Source organism: Leptopilina heterotoma, unplaced genomic scaffold (assembly GCF_015476425.1).
Source record: "Leptopilina heterotoma isolate Lh14 unplaced genomic scaffold, ASM1547642v1 Lhet_264, whole genome shotgun sequence".
NCBI lineage: Eukaryota > Metazoa > Arthropoda > Insecta > Hymenoptera > Figitidae > Leptopilina > Leptopilina heterotoma.
Genome location: NW_025110974.1, coordinates 612,233 through 631,877, shown reverse-complemented (window position 1 = coordinate 631,877; position 19,645 = coordinate 612,233). Strand labels below are relative to the sequence as shown.

Sequence of the window (19,645 nt, the reverse complement as noted above, 5' to 3'; positions counted from 1 at the left end):
TTTCTCTTTCCCTATTTCTATTCTCCCCAGTTTTTCAACTTATTTTCCTATTCTTTGGCTTTTTCCACTCTTTACGTATTCCTTCTTTTAATTTTTCTACATCCTCCATTTTTCTATATTCCTTTTTCTCTTCTCTGCATTTTTCCTACTCCTTTCCCTTTAATTTTGCTTTTAAACTTTTCTTCTTCTTTTACTGCTCTTACTTTCCTCCTTTTTTTTTCTTTTCCTATTTCTATTCCAATCATTTTTCCTACTCCCTTCCCTTTTATTTTACTCTTCTACTCCTTTCCTCTTCTTTTTTCTTTACACTTTCTTACTTTTACTCTACTTTTCTCAACTTTTCTCTTTCCCTATTCTCCCCATTTTTCCTACTCCCTTCCCTTTTATTTTACTTTTCCACTCCTCTCCTTCTTTTACTCCTCTTACTCACCTCCATTTTTCTCTTTTCCTACTACCTTCCCTTTTATTTTACTTTTCCACTCCTCTCCTTCTTTTACTCTTCTTACTCTCCTCCATTTTTCTCTTTTCCTATATTTATTCTCCCTAATTTTCCTACTCCCTTCCCTTTTATTTTACTTTTCCACTCCTCTCCTTCTTTTACGCATCTTACTCTCCTGCATTTTTTCTCTTCCTATTTCTATTCCAAACATTCTTCCTACTCCCTTCCCATTTGGCTCTTCTATTCCTTTCCCATCCTTATATTAGTTTACTTTCCTTAACTTCTCTCCTTCCCTATTTCCATTCTCCCCATTTTTCCTAATCCCTTTCCATTTCTTTTGCTTTTTATACTCCTTTACTTTTCTTTTTTTCCCTCTACTAGTTTGTTAATCCCTTTTCTTTTCCGTTTTGAATAAAAAAGGCAGCAAAAAGACAAAATAGGAGTAATTAAAGGGTGGTTCAGAAAGGAGGTGCAAAAAAGGGAGAAGAAACCAAATAGGGGCGGGGCTAAAATCAAAGGCAAAAAAGAGGGTGAGAAAAGAGGACGGAGCAAAATTCGAAGGGGAGATAAAGGAGAAGCAAAGGATTGCAAATGAAGAAGGGAAAATAGAGGTGGAGTTAAAATCTTCAGAAACTGAATGGCAAAAGAGGGCGGAGCAAAATTAGAAGATGCGATAAGGGAGGGGCAAAATGATTGTAATAGAAGAGGGGGAATTGGGGTGGGGCTAATATCAAAATCCTATTTTAGCTCCTCCCCTTTTTCCCCTCTTTAGCTCCTCCCCTTTTGCCTTCCTCTTTGTCGCATTTAGGAAAAAGAGGGTGGAGCCTTATTAGAATAGGAGATGAAGGAGGAGGAATAGGGTTGAAAAAGAAAGGGTGAGTGGGGCGGAGCTAAAATCTCTAAACAGAATGATGCAAAAAAGGGCGGAGCAAAATTTGGGGAGGAGCAAAAAGGCGTAATAGAGGCGGAGCTGAAATCACTAAAAAGGGCGGAGAAAAATTGGGGGATGAGCAAAAAGAGGGGTAGAAAGGTAGGACGTTCAAATAAAGGCGGAGCATTATTGGAAAAGGAAAAAAAATTGGGTGGAGACAAAAGGAGGAGTAGAAAAGTATAGGAGTGGCAAGTAAAGGCGGAACAAAATTGGGGGAAATAAAGGAGGAGCAAGAGGGTTAAAAAAGGAGAAAGGGGGGAGGAGCGAAAAAGGGATAAAAAGGTAGGAGTTGCAAATAAGGGCTGAGAAAAATTGTGGGAGGAGCAACATGCAAATAGGGGCGGAGCAAACCAAAAACCTCCCTTATTCGATTGAGAAAAATTCAATCAGACAAAAGAAATAAAAAACTAAGTTCCACTCACCTCGAGAATGGACTGCTAATGATGTAATGAGTGTAGTAAAATATGCTCGCAACTGATATCAAAAGTAGTGCAGCAACACATCTCTTGACCGTCGTCTGCTTGACGATAAATCGTGGTCCAACATCGCCAAAGAGTGGAATACCAATTTCTCCCGTCGGGATCTTCATCACTAACACCATAAAAATTCCAATCGTCCCTTTGTTTTTATTCTCAAAAAAATTATTCAAACAATTAAAGACATAATTTTTCTTTTTGAAAAAAAATAAATCGATGGGAATAAAAATTTTTTTCGAGCTAAAATTTTCTTTTTTGCTTCCGTCGTGTTATAAATTATGTTTATTTTGACAAAAATGGATTTCTTCTTCTTCTTCTTGATAAGTATTCTTTTTTCTATATAATAAGAGGCGTGTCATGTACCGATTTCCCGCGGTGACGTTTTACGACATTAGAAGAGAAACTTGAAATGCTTTTCTCGTTTTATGGCACACTTAAGAGATCGCAGCCTTAAAGTCCTCATTGCCACTTGTTGCATTGTGAGGACGCGACCGCCATTTTGCCAATGAGATTTAATGGCGTCGTCCATGGCGAGTCGTCACTCTTTTTTCTGTTTAACCCATTTTTGTTGTTTTGTCGAATAAATTTTTACTATTTAAATTTCTTTTTCTCTTTTAAATATTGGATGTCCCGAATCCTTTTTATACAGGCGACGAATCAACTCATCGCTTGCGAGAGAATAATACTCGGTGTCATATTGATGGCGCCAATGGCGGGAAAATTTGAATTCTAATTTTGCTAAGAAATATATTTTCTTTCTTGAATTGTTTTCTTTTTCCGGGTGAATTTTTTTTTTCATCCGTTTCGAACGTGTATGTGTGTGTATATAGGTTGCCTCGTAAATTTTCTCTTCTCTTCCTGACAATTAGTGAACGTTGAAAAGGGTCACGATCCACAAGAACCACAAAAGTCGTTATCGATCTGTTTCCTTTAGTGGAGAATTTCTTTTTTCTGTAACAAAAAAGAAAATTAACCTAATTAGATTATTGCACAGACTTAAATAAAAATGATTTTTAAATGAAAAAATTAAATTAAACGAATTATTTCTCAATTTTCGTTAATTACTTCTTAATTTAACTGTTTTATTTTTTAATTTAATTTTCTTTTATTTAATTCTTTTTCACTTAAATAAAAATTAAATTCGAAAAGGAAAATTAACAAGAGTTATAATTCTAAAATTAATATCCGAGAGAGTAAATTTTTAATGCAATAAATATTGTAAGATTTTCTTTTTCTTTTTTATTTTAAGCAATGTTACTAAGCTTCTGTAAATAGCAATATCATTCTAGACGAAGAAGCATTCAGAATGAATGAATCTGCCCTCATACCAAAGACACCTCCCCCTCACCCCCCTGCTTTCACCCTCTCTCGCCCCACCTTTGACGCCATCCACCCCTCCCCCCCCTCACTATTCGCCTTCAGTACATTTGCCAGATTAAAACTCTATTCAGCTATCTATATCAAAAAATATGTGTAAATATATTTTATATATATATATATTTTTTGGGGGCATTAATGGAGAAGGAGTATATAAGAGACTTTTTATACTCGCTTTTCAAATTAAACTTTATCGAATGTCAATAATAATAATAATAATAATAATAATTTATAGATGTCTGCTTTCTCTCGATTTTGATAAAAGAGATTTCTTATAGGTAAACAAAAAAATTTCCAATACTTTTCTGAATTACTTTTTGATATTTTTATTTTTAAAGATGATTTAAAAATAATATTAGACATCTGTAAGTGTAATATTAATGTAAATTTTAGTTAAATTGAAAGTAACGTTAAGTAAATTTTTAGGTAATATTAAGGTAATTTTTAAGATTTTCAAATAACATTAACGGACAAATTTAAAGTTTTAAGAGATATTTACATTACTTTAAAGGTTAAAATTAACTTTAAAGGCTTAAAGTAACGTTTGAATAACTATAATGGTTTAAAGTAACGTTTAAGTGACTTTAAAGGTTCATAATAACATTAAAGTAACTTTAAAGGTTTACAGTACCGTCTTAGAAACTATTAATTACTAACTATTAACTTACTATTAAGTAATTTTAAAGGTTGAAAGTAACAGTTACGTAAATTTAAAGGTTTTAAAGTTTAAATAACTATAAAAGTTTAAAGTAATTTTAAAGTTTTAGATTAACTTTTACATAACTTTGAATGTATAATGCTACGTTTAAGTAACCTTAACGGTATCAAGTAACGTTTAAAAAACTTTAAAGGTTCAAAGTAACGTTTAAGTAACTTTAAAGGTTCACAGTAACGTTAAAATAACGTTAATGGTTTAAAGTAACATTTAAGTGACTTTGAAGGTTCAAATTAACTTTAGAGTAACTTTAAAGGTTTAAAGTAACATTTAAATAACTTTGAAGTTTAAAATAAACCATTAAGTAACATGAAAGGTTCAATGTAACGTTTAAGTAACTTTAAAAGTTCAAAGTAACGTTTAAGTGACTTTGAAGGTTCAAATTAACGTTTAAGTAACTTTAAAGGTTTAAAGTAACATTTAAATAACTTTGAAGTTTAAAATAAGCGATTAAGTAACATGAAAGGTTCAATGTAACGTTTAAGTAACTTTAAAAGTTCAAAGTAACGTTTAAGTGACATTGAAGGTTCAAATTAACGTTTAAGTAACTTTAAAGGTTTACAGTAACATTTAAATAACTTTGAAGTTTAAAATAAACAATTAAGTAACATGAAAGGTTCAATGTAACGTTTAAGCAACTTTAAAAGTTCAAAGTAACGTTTAAGTGACTTTAAAGGTTCAAATTAATTTTAGAGTAACTTTAAAGGTTTAAAGTAACATTTAAATAACTTTGTAGTTTAAAATTAACGGTTAAGTAACTTTAAAGGTTTTGAGTAACGTTTAAATAACTATAAAAGTTTAAAGTAACTTAAAAATTTTAATGAAACTTTTACATAACTTTAATTATTAAATGCAACGTTTAAGTAACTTTAAAGGTTTAAGGTAACGTTTAAATAACTTTAAAGGTTCAAAGTAACGTTTAAGTAACTTTAAATGTTTAAATTAACTTTCAAATTACATTGAAGGTTTAAACTAACCATTAAGTGACTATAAAAGTTTTTAGTAATTTTAAAGGATTAAAGTAACGTTTAAGTAGCTTTTTATTTTTAAATAATCTTTTCAGGTTATATCGTTAATATCGTTAATAGTTTAAAGTAACCTTTAAGTGACTTTAAAGGTTCAAATTAACTTTAGAGTAACTTTAAAGGTTTATAGTAACATTTAAATAACTTTGTAGGTTAAAATTAAAGTTTTAATAACTTCAAAGGTTGAAAGTAACGTTTAAGTAACTTTTAACGTTTAAGTGACTATTAAAGTTTAAGTAATTTTAAAGGATTAAAGTATCGTTTAAGTAACTTTAAAGGTTTCAAGGACTGTTTTAATAACTATAAAGGTTCAATATACAACGTTTAAGTAACTTTAAAGGTTTAAAGTAGCGTTTAAGTAATATTTAAGGTTTCATATAACGTTCAGGTAACTTTTAACATTTTAGGTAATATTTAATAACTTTTAAAGATGTAAGTAATGTTTATGAAAAATTTTAAGGAACATAAAAAATTTTTTTATTGTTTTACGTAACATTATGGTAACTTTTAAGATTTTAAGTAACATTGTTTCATGTTTAAGATTTTAAGTAATAGTTAGGTAGCATTTAAAGTTTTAAATAAAATTATGGATGGTAACATGTAAGGTTTTGAATAATATTTAGGGAACTTTTATGAAACGTTCCGGTGATTTTTAAAGTTTAAGGTAACAATGAAGTAACTTTAAATGTTTTAAGTAACATTTATGTAATTTTTAATTTTTTAGTAGTATTGTGACATTTTTATAATTTTCCGTAACATTTAGGAAAGTTTTAAGAAAGATTTCTGTAACTTTTAAAGTTTTGAGTAACAATTATGTAACTTTTACGTTTTACGTTTTAAGTAACGTTTAGGTAACTTTGAAAGTATTAAGTAACGTTTAAGAACATTTCAAGTAAAATTAGTGTTAACTTTGATATTTTATGTGACTATCATGTAACTTTAAGGTAACTTTTGGGTAATTTCATGTAACGTTAAAATTTAGGTAACTAAACGTTAACGGTAAGGTTTAGGTAACTTTTAGTTAACTTTCAAGTAACAGTAATGTTAATTTTAATTAACTTTAAGGTAATTTTGGGTAACTTTAAGTAACGTTAAGGTTACTTTTATAGGTAACTTACAAGTTAATAACAAAAATTATGAAAATAAATAAATACAATTTTTTCTGTTACTTTTTAATTTCTTTTTAAACATTTAAAAATATTTTTTTCATATTCCTCTATCTAGATTCTTTTTTGACAAAATTGATAATGCACAATTTTCTTGTAATTTATGTGAAGGTGCCAGTGAATCCCTGCGGTATAAATTATTGACATTATTCCAACATATTTTCCAGACACTATCTCATGGGGAGTTTCTTGAACATAAAATTCTTTGTCACTGAAAATGCTATTAAATTCCACGAATTACAATGAAAACATTTCAAAATTAAACTTTTTCTATATTTATCTCTTTTTATCTATAAATATAGAAAATTTTAATTATTTATTTAAAAAAAAGGTTAAAAAATAAAAAAGTAATTGACAAACAAATAATGTTTGTTATTAAAAAGCACGAAACAAATATTTAAATTTTACTTACATTTTTATTTATTTTTTTTTATTTTTTTATTTATTCATTTTTTTAATTATATTTTTATTTGCAGTATTCATTCGGGAAAAAGAAAATGCAATTTCGTATTTTTCAAACATAAAATATGAGAAATTATTTTCAATCAAAATGATAAATTAAAATCTTAATTTTACGTGATGATATTAAAATTCAATTTATTTTGCTGCATAATGAAAAAGAGAAATTTTAATTGTAAAAAAGTTACTCCTTTTTATAAAAACAAATTCTTTAAAATCAGAGATAATTAAAATTTCCTTTTTGTGCAAATAAAAAAAACAAGAAAAAATTAAAATAGTTGGAAAAACAAGAGGAATGAAATTGTTATCATTGTCAGCAAAATTTATACATTCTCAAAAGATAAGAGAGAGAAAATTGTTTTAATATAATTAAATTTTATGGTTGACTTTCCATCTCAAAGTTATAAAATAGAAAAGTTATTCTCGTTTCGTTTCATTAAAAAATTATTTCCGAATTTAATCTCCAAGTATAAAAAGTATAATAATAGTTTGTACAAATAAATTTTGTAAAAATCGAAATTTTGATAACAAATTAATATTTTTTGTAAACAAATATTAATTTATGTAAACAAAAAATTAATTTTACTTTAAAGGAAATGAAGAATATTTTATTTATAAAACAATTTTTTATTTTGCCTTAAAAAATTTTTTATTTTACGTTAAACAATTTTTTTATTTTACATTACACAATTTTTTATTTTACATCACACAATTTTTTATTTTGCATTAAACACTTTTTTATTTTGCATTAAACACTTTTTTACTTTGCATTAAACAATTTTTTGTATTTTGTGTTAAAAATATTTTTTATTTTAGAACCAAAAATTCTTATTTTATATTAAAAAATTGTTTAGTTTACATGTGAAAAAATTGTTATATATATTAGAAGTAAAAAAAGAAAAAATGCAGATACATCTATGAGCACTGGAAATATATATCAATATTTTCCAACTTGAATAATGTTAGGTCAGTTCCCATGAGAATAAAACAAGATTTCATATATATGTACATACGGAGCAAGAAGCGACAAAATTTATTCTTTAATATTTTTTTTCTCTACTTTGTTTTATGAATGAAATTTCAAAATTTCAATACTGAGTTTCTTACAAACTTTAATATTTTTGATAATTAAAAAGAAACAGAAATAATTACAGGAAGCAGCTTAGTAAACTAATATAAAATAATAAAGTAATGTTTTACATAACTTCAAAGGTTTAAAGTAACGTTTAAAAAACTATAAAAGTTTAAAGTGTAGTTTACATAACCTAAAGTAACGTTTAAATAACTATAAAAGTTTAAAGTAACGTTTACATAACTTTAATGGTTTAAAGTAACGTTTAAAATACTTTGAAGGTTCAAAAAATAACGTTTAATTAACCTTAAAGGTTTGTAGTAACCTTTAAGTGATATTAACGATTGAAATTAACGTTTAAGTAACTTTAAAGGTTTAAAGTAACGTTTACATAACTTTAATGGTTTAAAGTAACGTTTACATAACTTTAATGGTTTAAAGTAACGTTTAAAATACTTTGAAGGTTCAAAAAATAACGTTTAATTAACATTAAAGGTTCGTAGTAACGTTTAAGTGATACTAACGATTCAAATTAACGTTTAAGTAACTTTAAAGGTTTAAAGTAACGTTTAAGTAACTATAAAAGTTTAAAATAATTTTAAATATTCAAAGTAACGTTTAAGTAACTTTCATGGTTTATAGTAACGTTTAAGTAACTTAAAGGTTCAATGTAACGTTTAAGTAACATTAAAGGATGAAAGTAACGTTTCAGTAACTTTAAAGGTTTAAAGTAACGTTTAAGTATAAGTTTAAAGGATAAAAGTAACGTTTATGTAAATTTTTAGGTTTCATATAACATTAATGTAACTTTTGGGTAACTTACAAGTAACTTTAACGTTTATACTTTTGGGTAACTTACAAGTAACGTCAACTTTACTTTTATTTAGCTTACAAGTAACGTTAACGTTACTTTTGGGTTACTTACAAGTAACGTTAAGGTTACTTTTGGTTAACTTACATAACAATGTTATGTAACATTAAGTTAACTGTTATGTAACACGACGATATATGTTATGTTACATTAAGGTAAATCGTTTTTAATTTTGAAACTAACTGTTACGAAGATAAAAATTTCTGAAAAAAAATTTTTTTAGAATATAAACGAAAATTGAGAAATTTTGTAAACTCGCTCTTACGTGTTTTATACGTTTATACACGTATTTGTATGTAAATAACAGGTGGATATATTCGTTTTTGTTACTGTTTGGTGAGCGTATAGTTATTTACGAGTTGTTTTTCTTTCTCAAGTGCACTTTCTAGGACGAATATTGCAGTCGGATTTTCATATTATTACTTTTCTCCACAAGTCGAAACTTCCCCCTTCCCCCCTCTCTAATCCTCTTGTCGTCTATCCCCACTACTCAGCCCTTTTGCACCGCAAAGCAGTTGTGTAGTTTATGGTATAAAAGTATATTTATACTTGTTTCCCCACCGCCTATTTCGCTATACTATTCAGTTACATTGTTTGGTACTATTTTATTTTTTTTCTCTCTTTTCTTCCCCTAGTGATATTTTTTTCATACCCCCTTAATACCTCTGCTAGTGCGGCCCCTTATAATACTATTATTATTATTATTATTATTATTATTATTATTATTATTATTATTATCTTTGCTATTGATACCAACAGTCGATAATGTAGATTTCTCAGTAAATTTCAAAATTTCAGGGAAAATTTGAAAGTTGAATTTGCAATTAAATATATATAAAATTTAAAATAGAAAAGAAAAATATTGTATTATAGCTTTGTTAATATCAACAGTCGATAATGTAGAATTCTTACTAAATTTAAAAAAAGTCGGGGATTTTTAAATTGTTAATTTGAAAAGGAAAAAATGCATTGCAACTTTAATAATATTAACAAGTTCAGAAAGTAGATTTTTCACTAAAAATTAAAAATAAAATTACTGGAAGTTTTGAATTAAAAAAAAGAGTTTCATAGCTGTTTTATGAATTTCTCATTAAATTATAAAAATGTCCAGAATTTTGAAATTTGAATTCGAAAAGAAAAGGGTTTATAGAAACATTATTGATATTAACAGTCAATAAGGTAGATTTCTGACTAAATTTTAAAAATTGAGGGAAATTTTGAATTTTATTTAGAAAGAAAATATGTATTTTACTGTTTTTGAGAAAAAAAACGATAAACTAAAGAAAAGTGTTTATTTAACGTACACACTGTAAAAAGAAAGGTACTAATTTAGTACCAAAATTGGTACTAAATCGTAATTTGGTTCTATTTTAGTACCGAAATCAGCTCTCATTTAGAAACTTATTTTTTTATAGTGGAATTATAATGTTAATAAACAGTATTTAGGGGAGTACTAATTATTTTATGATAATGTTAAACTATAAATTCATTTCATTTTTATTAACAAGAGAGATAGAGAGGGAGACTATTATCAAGTATATTGAACATCGACCTATAAAACGACATTCAATAATCTCATTGAGTTTCGAAAATGTCAAACGTGTTATGCCATTATTTTTGATTTATTAAAAGGAACATTTATCTATAATGTACATAAAGCAGAAAAGACATTTTCCTCCTCATTGAACTCCAAACCTCGCGAACCGTCATCTCGAATTACCGAACACCGGATATTATTTTTTATATTGAAATTTTTTTTTATTCTTTCTACTTTTTAAAAAAAAATCATAATATTGATATTTTCTTGATTTCTTTTTTCAAAAAAAGTCATTAATATTATGAAATTATTAGGTCAAAATTAAGTCAAACTTTAGGTCAATAAATAATTAAAAAAACAAAAATCCCTTAACATTAAGATTTTCCATTAACATTAAATGCCTAGGAAAAAATCACTGGTCAATAAAAGGTCAATAGGTCAATAAGACAGGTCAAATTTGGTCATTTTCTTAATATAAAAAAAAGAAGAAAGACTAGAAAATACTAAAATAATAAAGAAGGAAAAAGGAAAAAAAATGAAAAAAACAAAAAGAAATAAAATTTGAAGAAGAAAATAAATTTAGACAAAGAAAAAAAGAGATATAGAAGGGTAAATGGAGATGAAAAGTAAACGAAAAATCGGAAATACATTAAAAAAGGTTTTCAACCTCAGAATGCTTTTGTTGTTGTCGAGGAAGTCAGAGATATAGGCAAGCAAGCAAGCAAGCGCAGTTCACATACATATGAAGAAAAGTGGCAGGTAAGAGTCAAGAAGATTGACCGTCGTTACAGAGGTGGGGGGAAAGAGGAGAGAGAGGGGGGATAGGTATATGGTCGAGAAGGAAAATAAGAAGATGTGTTTGAAGGGGGTGAGGGAGATCGAAGAGAAGGACACTGAGTGCAACTCGCTGTTGAGGGGAAGTGAAGAGAATGGTGGGGAATAAGAGACGGGAGGGGGAAGGGGGTAAAAGACTGAGACGATAAACTGGTCTAGGAAGAAGGTAAACAAGGTGGTATCGCATCAACAGAGAATCGTGCCTTCAACCTGGAAGCTTCAATGGCATTCAGGATATACCACGTAACACGTGCCTCGCCTTGGTGCAATGGCTTTTTTTTCTCTCTCGCGCGGGCTCTACAACCTAAAGCCAGTCTTCTCCATTCTCTTCTCCCACGCAAACACACACGCATATATTTCCCCTCTTCCCTTTTTTTATCAATCATTACAATTAACATTTTCCTATTCCTATTCCTATTCATAATTCTATTTATATTTCTATTCCAATTCATATTCCTATTCGTATTTACATTTCTATTCATATTTCTATTCCTATTCCTATTCATATTCCTATTCCTACTCCTATTCCTATTGCTATTCCTATTCATAATTCTATTCATATTTCTATTCCTATTCGTATATACTCATATTTTTATTTCAATTCACATTTCTATTCCTATTCACATTTCTATTCATATTTCTATTCATATTACTATTCCTACTTCTATTACTATTTCTATTCATATTTCTATTCCTATTGCTATTCCTATTCATAATTCTATTTATATTTCTATTCACATTCGTATTTCTATTCATATTTTTATTCCTATTCTTGTTCCTATTTCTCTTCCTATTCATATTTCTATTCCTATTCACCTTCCAATTCATATTTCTATTCGTATTTCTATTCCTATTTATATTCCTATTTGTATTTCTACTCATATTCCTATTCATATTCCTATTCCTACTCCTATTCCTATTTATATTCATATTTCTATTCCTATTGCTATTCCTAATCATAATTCTGTTCATATTTCTATTCCTATTCGTATATATTCATATTTTTATTTCAATTAATATTTCTATTCCTATTCACATTTCTATTCATATTTCTATTTCTATTCCTTTTCCTACTCCTATTCCTATTTCTATTCATATTTCTATTCCTATTGCTATTCCTATTCATAATTCTATTCATATTTCTATTCCTATTCGAATTTACATTTCTATTCATATTCCTATTTTTATTTACATTCATTTTCCTATTTCTATTTCTACTCATGTCCCTATTCCTATTTCTGTTTCCATTCTTGTTCCTATTCCTGTTCCTATTTCTATTCATAATATTATATTCATATTTCTATTCCTATTCGTATATATTCATATTTCTATTCCTATTCACATTTCTATTCATATTTCTATTTCTATTCCTTTTCCTACTCCTATTCCTATTTCTATTCATATTTCTATTCCTATTGCTATTCCTATTCATAATTCTATTCATATTTCTATTCCTATTCGAATTTACATTTCTATTCATATTCCTATTTTTATTTACATTCATTTTCCTATTTCTATTTCTACTCATGTCCCTATTCCTATTTCTGTTTCCATTCTTGTTCCTATTCCTGTTCCTATTTCTATTCATAATATTATATTCATATTTCTATTCCTATTCGTATATATTCATATTTCTATTCCTATTCACATGCTATTCCTATTCCTATTTCTATTCCTATTCCTATTCCTATTCCTATTCCTATTCCTATTCCTATTCCTATTCCTATTCCTATTCCTATTCCTATTCCTATTCCTATTCCTATTCCTATTCCTATTCCTATTCCTATTCCTATTCCTATTCCTATTCCTATTCCTATTCCTATTCCTATTCCTATTCCTATTCCTATTCCTATTCCTATTCCTATTCCTATTCCTATTCCTATTCCTATTCCTATTCCTATTCCTATTATATATTATATATTATTATATTATTTTCTTTTTATTATTCCTTTTAAACATTTTTATTTCAACTTCAATCAAGTTTAATAATAATTCCGAAAAATATATAATAATAATAATTAATAATTTGAGGTAAATTTACATATTTTAAATAATCAGAATAAATAATTGAATCGATAGGATTATAATTTTGTTGAACATGGTGCACAAATTCAAGTTAAAAGCTCACTAACGTTTCAGGCTAGTCAGGCGCCATATTCGATATATTCAAGTAATTTCTCGTTTTATGCGTGTCGGTGCTATTACACACGCACACAGACACACACTCACTCACTTCAACATATGTACGTCGAGAATGTAATGCGCTTTGGCCAGAGAGTTTAGCTCCATACAATTCTCATGAACGAGAGATGGAAACCCTTAACGATTGTAGAATTTTAAAACGTCCACGTATGAACAGAGCAAATAAATAGATTTAAAAAAAAAATATTCTAAAGGTTAACAAAATATATCTATATATATATATATATATATATATATATATAGTGAGAGAGAAAGAGAAAATCGTTAAAAAGAAATCAGTGACAGTCAAAGAACGTGACACTTTTTAGTTGAATGTATTTAAAATAAAAAAAGAAGGAGACAAATGGAAATATTTCGTTTAAATCACGCACATGAGAAATAAAAATCTATTTCCTGGTTAATTTTTTTTTCATCTCTGGAAATTATTATTAGTATTTAGTATAATGTATTATCACTCTAATATATGCAATATAAGTGAAATATTACTTTTTATTTAACAATATTTCAGTAAACTTTACCATAATAGAATACAATTTAATACAATAACAAATTCTCTATGGATATCAAATTCAGACAATGAACGAATCAAAAGTGTTGCAAAGAAATGTTTTAGAATAGGAATATGAATAGGAATATAAATAGGAATAGAAATACGAATAGAAATAGGAATAGAAATATGAATAGGAATAGGAATAGGAATATAAATAGAAATAGGAATAGGAATAGAAATAGAAATACGAATAGAAATAGGAATAGAAATATGAATAGGAATATGAATAGAAATAAGAATATGAATAGGCAAAGAAATACGAATAGAAATGTGAATAGGAATATAAATAGAAATAGGAATAGGAATATTAAAAGGAATAGAAATATGAATAAGAATATTAATATGAATAAGAATATGAATAAAAATAGGAATATGAATAGGAATATGAATAGGAATAGAAATACGAATAGAAATATGAATAGGAAGATGAATAGGAATATAAATAGGAATAGAAATTCCCGGGAACAAATTTTGTTTTCAGAAATAAAAAAACAATACTCTTATAATTATTATTTCCTATCATGAAATGTGACAAAATAGATAGACAATTAAAAGAGAAATATTGCTCTTGATTATTCGTTATTGACTTGAACGCACACAGTATGTATACATATATATATTTACACAGTGAAGAGAGAAGAAAATAGAAATAAAAAATTGAAAATGAAAATAAAAAAACAAAACTCAATTCTCGTGATCCGCCTCTGACATTGATTTGAATTTGCAATATTTAATGATAAAGAAGAGAGACCACGGTTTGTGACACATTTGCCATAATGCATATACATAGTCGACGAGGCGATAACTGTGATTAAGTGGCCCAGATCGATAACAACAAATTACTTTTATAAAGTGAGTCTATTTTTTTCTCCGCTTCTTTCCACAATTTATTCTTAGGAATAAAATAAATTGTGAGAAAATAAAAAAAAGTAAAAAGAAAGTTATTTTATGACAAATTTTTATAACAAAAGAAGCAAGAAATGAAACTAAAAATTACATTTCCTGGAATATTTTTTTTTTTGATATTCCATCCATATTCCTAGAAATAAAATTAAAAATGACATCTTCTGGAAAAATTTTTGGGAATATTCTATCCACATTCCTAGAATACTCCATTCGAACATTCCATCCATATTTCTAGAGTATTCCCTTTGAATATTCCATTCATATTCCTAGAATACTCTATCCACATTTCTAATATATTCCCCTGGAATATTCCATCCGTATTCCTAAAATATTCCCTGGAATATTCCATTTACATTCCTGGAATATTATATTCACATTCCTGTATAATTTTCCTGAGAAATATTCTTAGAAAATTCCATTCACATTCCTGAAATATTCCTCAGGAATATTCCATCCACATTTTAGTAATATTAAAAATTGTAATGTAAAAATTTTCTCATGTTTCTTGGGAATATTGTAATAATATATAATAATTTTTGTAATATTAAAATGTCCGACCCAAGGAATATTCCTTCGAAATAATGTAGGAATATTACAGCAAAATATTGTGTGAATATTCCATAGGAAATTTGTAAAAATGATTTTTATCAATATTTTTGATGATACACTAATCATTTATATCGCCATTTAAATAAATTGTAAATTCAAATAGTAATATTCATGCTTTATTCAAATGATAATAATCCAATGGAATATTTCTATTTTATTTTAAAAGTCGGACAGTTGATATTCCTAAAATTTGAATGGAATATTCAAAAGGAATATTTTACCAGAATTCCACTAGAATATTCTAACAATATTTTGATGGAATATTTTTACATTTGAATATTCCAGGAATGTAAATTAAATATTCATGTATACTATTAGGGTTTTTCTTTTAATTCGGATTAGAATTATAATGGAATATTTCTACTTTGAATTAAAGGAATATTTAAAAAATCAGACATTTTAATAGCAATACTTCAAATATAGATGCGAAATATTCCAGAGGAATATTTCTACTGTTGTAATGTAAAATTCCACGGGAATATTCGCACTGTTATAATAGAATATTTCAAAGGAATATTAGCATTGTTCTCATGCAATATTCCATAGGAATATTTCTACTGTTATAATAAAATATTCCACAGGAATATTCGTACTGTTAGAATATTCTAGAGGAATATTATTTTTTACTTATATAATGGGATATTCCATAGGAATATTCCCAGTGTTATAGTGGAATATTTAACAGGAATATTTCTACCGTTATAGTGGAATATTACACAGTAATAATTCTACAGTTATAGTGGAATATTTCACAGGAATATTAACATTGTTCTCTTGCAATATTCCAGAGGATTATTTTCAATGTTCGAATGGAATATTCCTAGAATGTGAATGAAGTAGTTCATACAATTGGGGTTCTTTTTAATTTTTAAATATAAATAATAGAATTGTGTGCGGGTCTATAAATAAAAATTGTGGAACGTTATCATTGCCCGTGGGAATAAAATCAGAGGAGGAATGAAGAGCAAAGTCGTGTATATATATATATTTATGTAGCCTGGAGCACATTCTAAATTTCTGAGGCTCTTCATAGTCAAACGACTCCTGAGGCTTTTGGAGATTGTTCTAGCATAATTGTTGAAAGTATGGCATAACCAGACACACGCATTCTCTCCCTTTTCCTAGCACATTATAGTACCCAGTTCGAGAGTAAGAGAGAGAGAGAGAGACAGAGAGAGTCATATTTTGTTGATTGAAATCTTATTTCTTATACGTAGATTTTAATTTTAATATTAACTATAATACAATATAGTAAAATAAAATAATATTATAAAAAAATAGAAAAGAATAGAACTGAGAATAGACTTTAATAAAATACAAATAAAAAGAAGATAGAAAAAATACGAATAGAAAGGGAATTAAATAGGATATAATTGATTACGAATGAAAGGAGAATAGAATTTAATGGAAGAAAGAGGGAAAAAATGCGAATAGTATACAATAGAATAAAAAATAATTGAATGGAATTTGAATAGACTGCGAATATGAATCAAAAGCAAATAGAATGGAATAGAAAAATATACAAATCGAATAGAGTAAAATAATGTATGCGAATAGATTAAAACAGAATGAGATAAAATTGAATAGATTACGAATAGAATACGAGAGTGGGAGAGGAATAGAATACAATAGAAAAAAGAGAAAAGAATAAAATGCGAATAGTATACAATAGAATAAAATATAATTGAATAGAATTTGAATAAACTGTGAATAGGAATAAAAAGCGAATAGAAAGCGAATAGAATAGAAAAATATAGAAAGCGAGTAGAATAAAATAAAGAAGAATAGTATGGGAATAGATTATTAAAGAATAAAATAAAATCAAATAGAATTCAAATAGAATGCAAGTAGGAGAGGAATAGAATATAATTGAAACAAGAGAATAGAATAGAATAGAAAATAATGAAATGTGAACAATATAGAAAATAGAATAGAAAACAATTGAATAAAATCCCTTATTGTAAAATATGAATAGAATTGAATAGAATTCGAATAGAAATAGAATTGTGTATGAAATATAGTTGAATGCAAATAGAACAGAATACAACAGAATATTAAGTAAATTTTAATTTTTTAATTCTAAAATAAATAAAAATAATTTTTAATTTTATGCATTAAATTTTACTCTATATTTTTTATGCTTTTTTCGTTTCAATAACTAAAATTATTTGAATAGAAAATATTTTCTTTATTAAATTTGGATAATTATAATGTATTTTTTAATTGTTTTGTATTGTGATATACATAATGTATATTTAATTTAATTAAATTAGAAAATTAATTTTGTCTTGTTATTAAACATGGAGCTAAGAAAAGTAATGTGAAATGTTCGAAAATGCTTTGTCTGTATATATATATATTGTTTATATGTATAATATGGCGGAATATGAAATTACACATAAAGGATGTGAAAGCTCGGAAAACAAATATCTTGATCAAACTTCATTCTCTCCGTCGGTTGTTTTCAAGAACAACAAGAGCATAACTATATATATAGTAAATTCAGAATAAATATTCTTCCTCTAATATTCTATATATGCCATTTTATAGCAAATATTATACTTTTTTTTAAAATTTATGTTGTATAGAACATATGACATGAAACTAATTATAATATATAATATAAACTTAATTTCTTCTCTTTTAATTCCAATAAAAAAACATTGAAATTAATTAAAAATTATAAAAGAGAAAAAAATAACTTTATATTTATACTTATAATTACAAGACACCGTTTCTGCAGATATTTAATCATTACCTTTTTGAATGTAACCAAAAGTTTGTTTGAGTAGATGAGCTGATATATATAGAAGAGAGAAAGAGAGAGAAATTTCTATCTCGCTGGCCCTTTGAATAAACTAACTTTCTCAAAGATTGCTTGTTAGTTTCTTGATGTGTCCTAAGTAAATTTTTCAAAAAAAAAAGAACTTTTTACTTGTGAACTTTTACATTTTAAAAATAAATTTATTTCACCCCTCTTCTTACTATTCAATATTAATTTAACTCGGTAATTGGATTTCGTTAAAAGTTTCACAAAATATACATTTTTCATTTAAATTTAAATTTAATTAAAAAAAAGAAACATCAAAATTGTCCACTTCAAATTAAACCAATATTTATCTTATTCATCGAAAAACTTTCATATACACTTAACATGCAAAAAAAAAAAATGTAACCAATAAACTTTTCCAACTTTTTTTTATAAATAACAAGACATTTTTTATATCAATAAAAAAGATCTCTTTGATTATCAAAAAATATTTTATTAATAAACAAAAAATATATATAATTAAATAAAATTTACGATTTTCTTATCAACATTATCGACCTATTACCATTGATAGTATCAAACGTTTGTCATCGATACTATCAAGTCTTCATTATCTATGTACTATCATATATATTTTATATCAACATTTTCGTTTGTCTATTATCGATACTATCAAATGTTTGGTAACGATATCATTGATCGTTTACTGTCAATACTAGTGCTTTTTAATATCACGACTATCGATTATTTTTTATTTAAAATATCGAATATTTACTATCGATATAATCGATTATTTACTATCGATATAATCAATTCTTTACTATCAATACTTTTTATTATTTACTTTCGATAATATCGATTATTTACTATCGATATAATCAAATATAGAATATAATCGACAATATCAATTATTTATTATCGATATAATCGAATATAATCAATAATATCGATTATTTACTATCGACATAATTGAATATATAGAATATAGTGTATAATATCAAGTATTTACTATCGATATAATCGAATGTTTACTAACGATAATATCGAATAGTTACTATCGATACTTTCTATTATCTACTATCGATACCCTCCTTTAACTACTATCGAAACCTTCGATTATCTAATATGGATACTATTGACTTTTCACTGCCGATACTATTTAAATTTTACTATCGATAATATCGATTAACTACTATCGATACCATCGACTTTTTTACTATTGATACAATCGACTGTTTACTACCGATACAATTAAAGTTTTACTATCGGTACCTTCCATTATGTACTATCGATACCTTCGATTATCGACCATCGATACGATTGATGTTACTATTGATAATATTAATATCGCTAATAATCGAATATCGATTATTCACTATCGATATAATCGAATGTTAACTATTGATAATATTAAACATTTACTATTACTATTAACTACTATATCGATGCCTTCGAATATCTACTATGGATACTATTCATTTTTCATTAACGATACTATTTAAATTGTACTATCGATAATATCGATTATCCAATCTCGATACGTTTGACTTTTTATTACCAACACTATTTAAATTTAAATATCGATAATTTCGATTATTTACTATCGATAATATTGCTTATTTACTGTCGATACAAACGAATTTTTTTAACTATGGATACAATAGACATTTTACTATCAATACTATCAATTATTCATTATCGATACA

At 26.6% G+C, this 19,645-nt stretch overlaps 2 protein-coding genes across 3 annotated transcripts in view; one reads left to right on the top strand and one right to left on the bottom strand.

The window, feature by feature from the left end:
• Positions 1 to 19,645, bottom strand: part of LOC122503539 (bifunctional heparan sulfate N-deacetylase/N-sulfotransferase) — a 146,562-nt gene that overhangs the window by 102,070 nt on the left and 24,847 nt on the right. For both annotated transcript variants that reach the window (XM_043614114.1, XM_043614115.1), the window contains exon 3: positions 1,793 to 2,797. In XM_043614114.1, coding sequence (XP_043470049.1) covers positions 1,793 to 1,971 — 179 coding nt within the window. In that variant the 5' untranslated portion in view covers positions 1,972 to 2,797. The remainder of the gene's footprint in view (positions 1 to 1,792; positions 2,798 to 19,645) is intronic.
• LOC122503586 (cyclin-dependent kinase inhibitor 1C-like) lies at positions 12,538 to 12,804 on the top strand (the record flags this gene model as incomplete). The annotated part of the gene is made up of 1 exon (XM_043614180.1): positions 12,538 to 12,804. A coding segment is annotated over one exon (267 nt), but the record flags the coding sequence as incomplete, so codon positions are not given.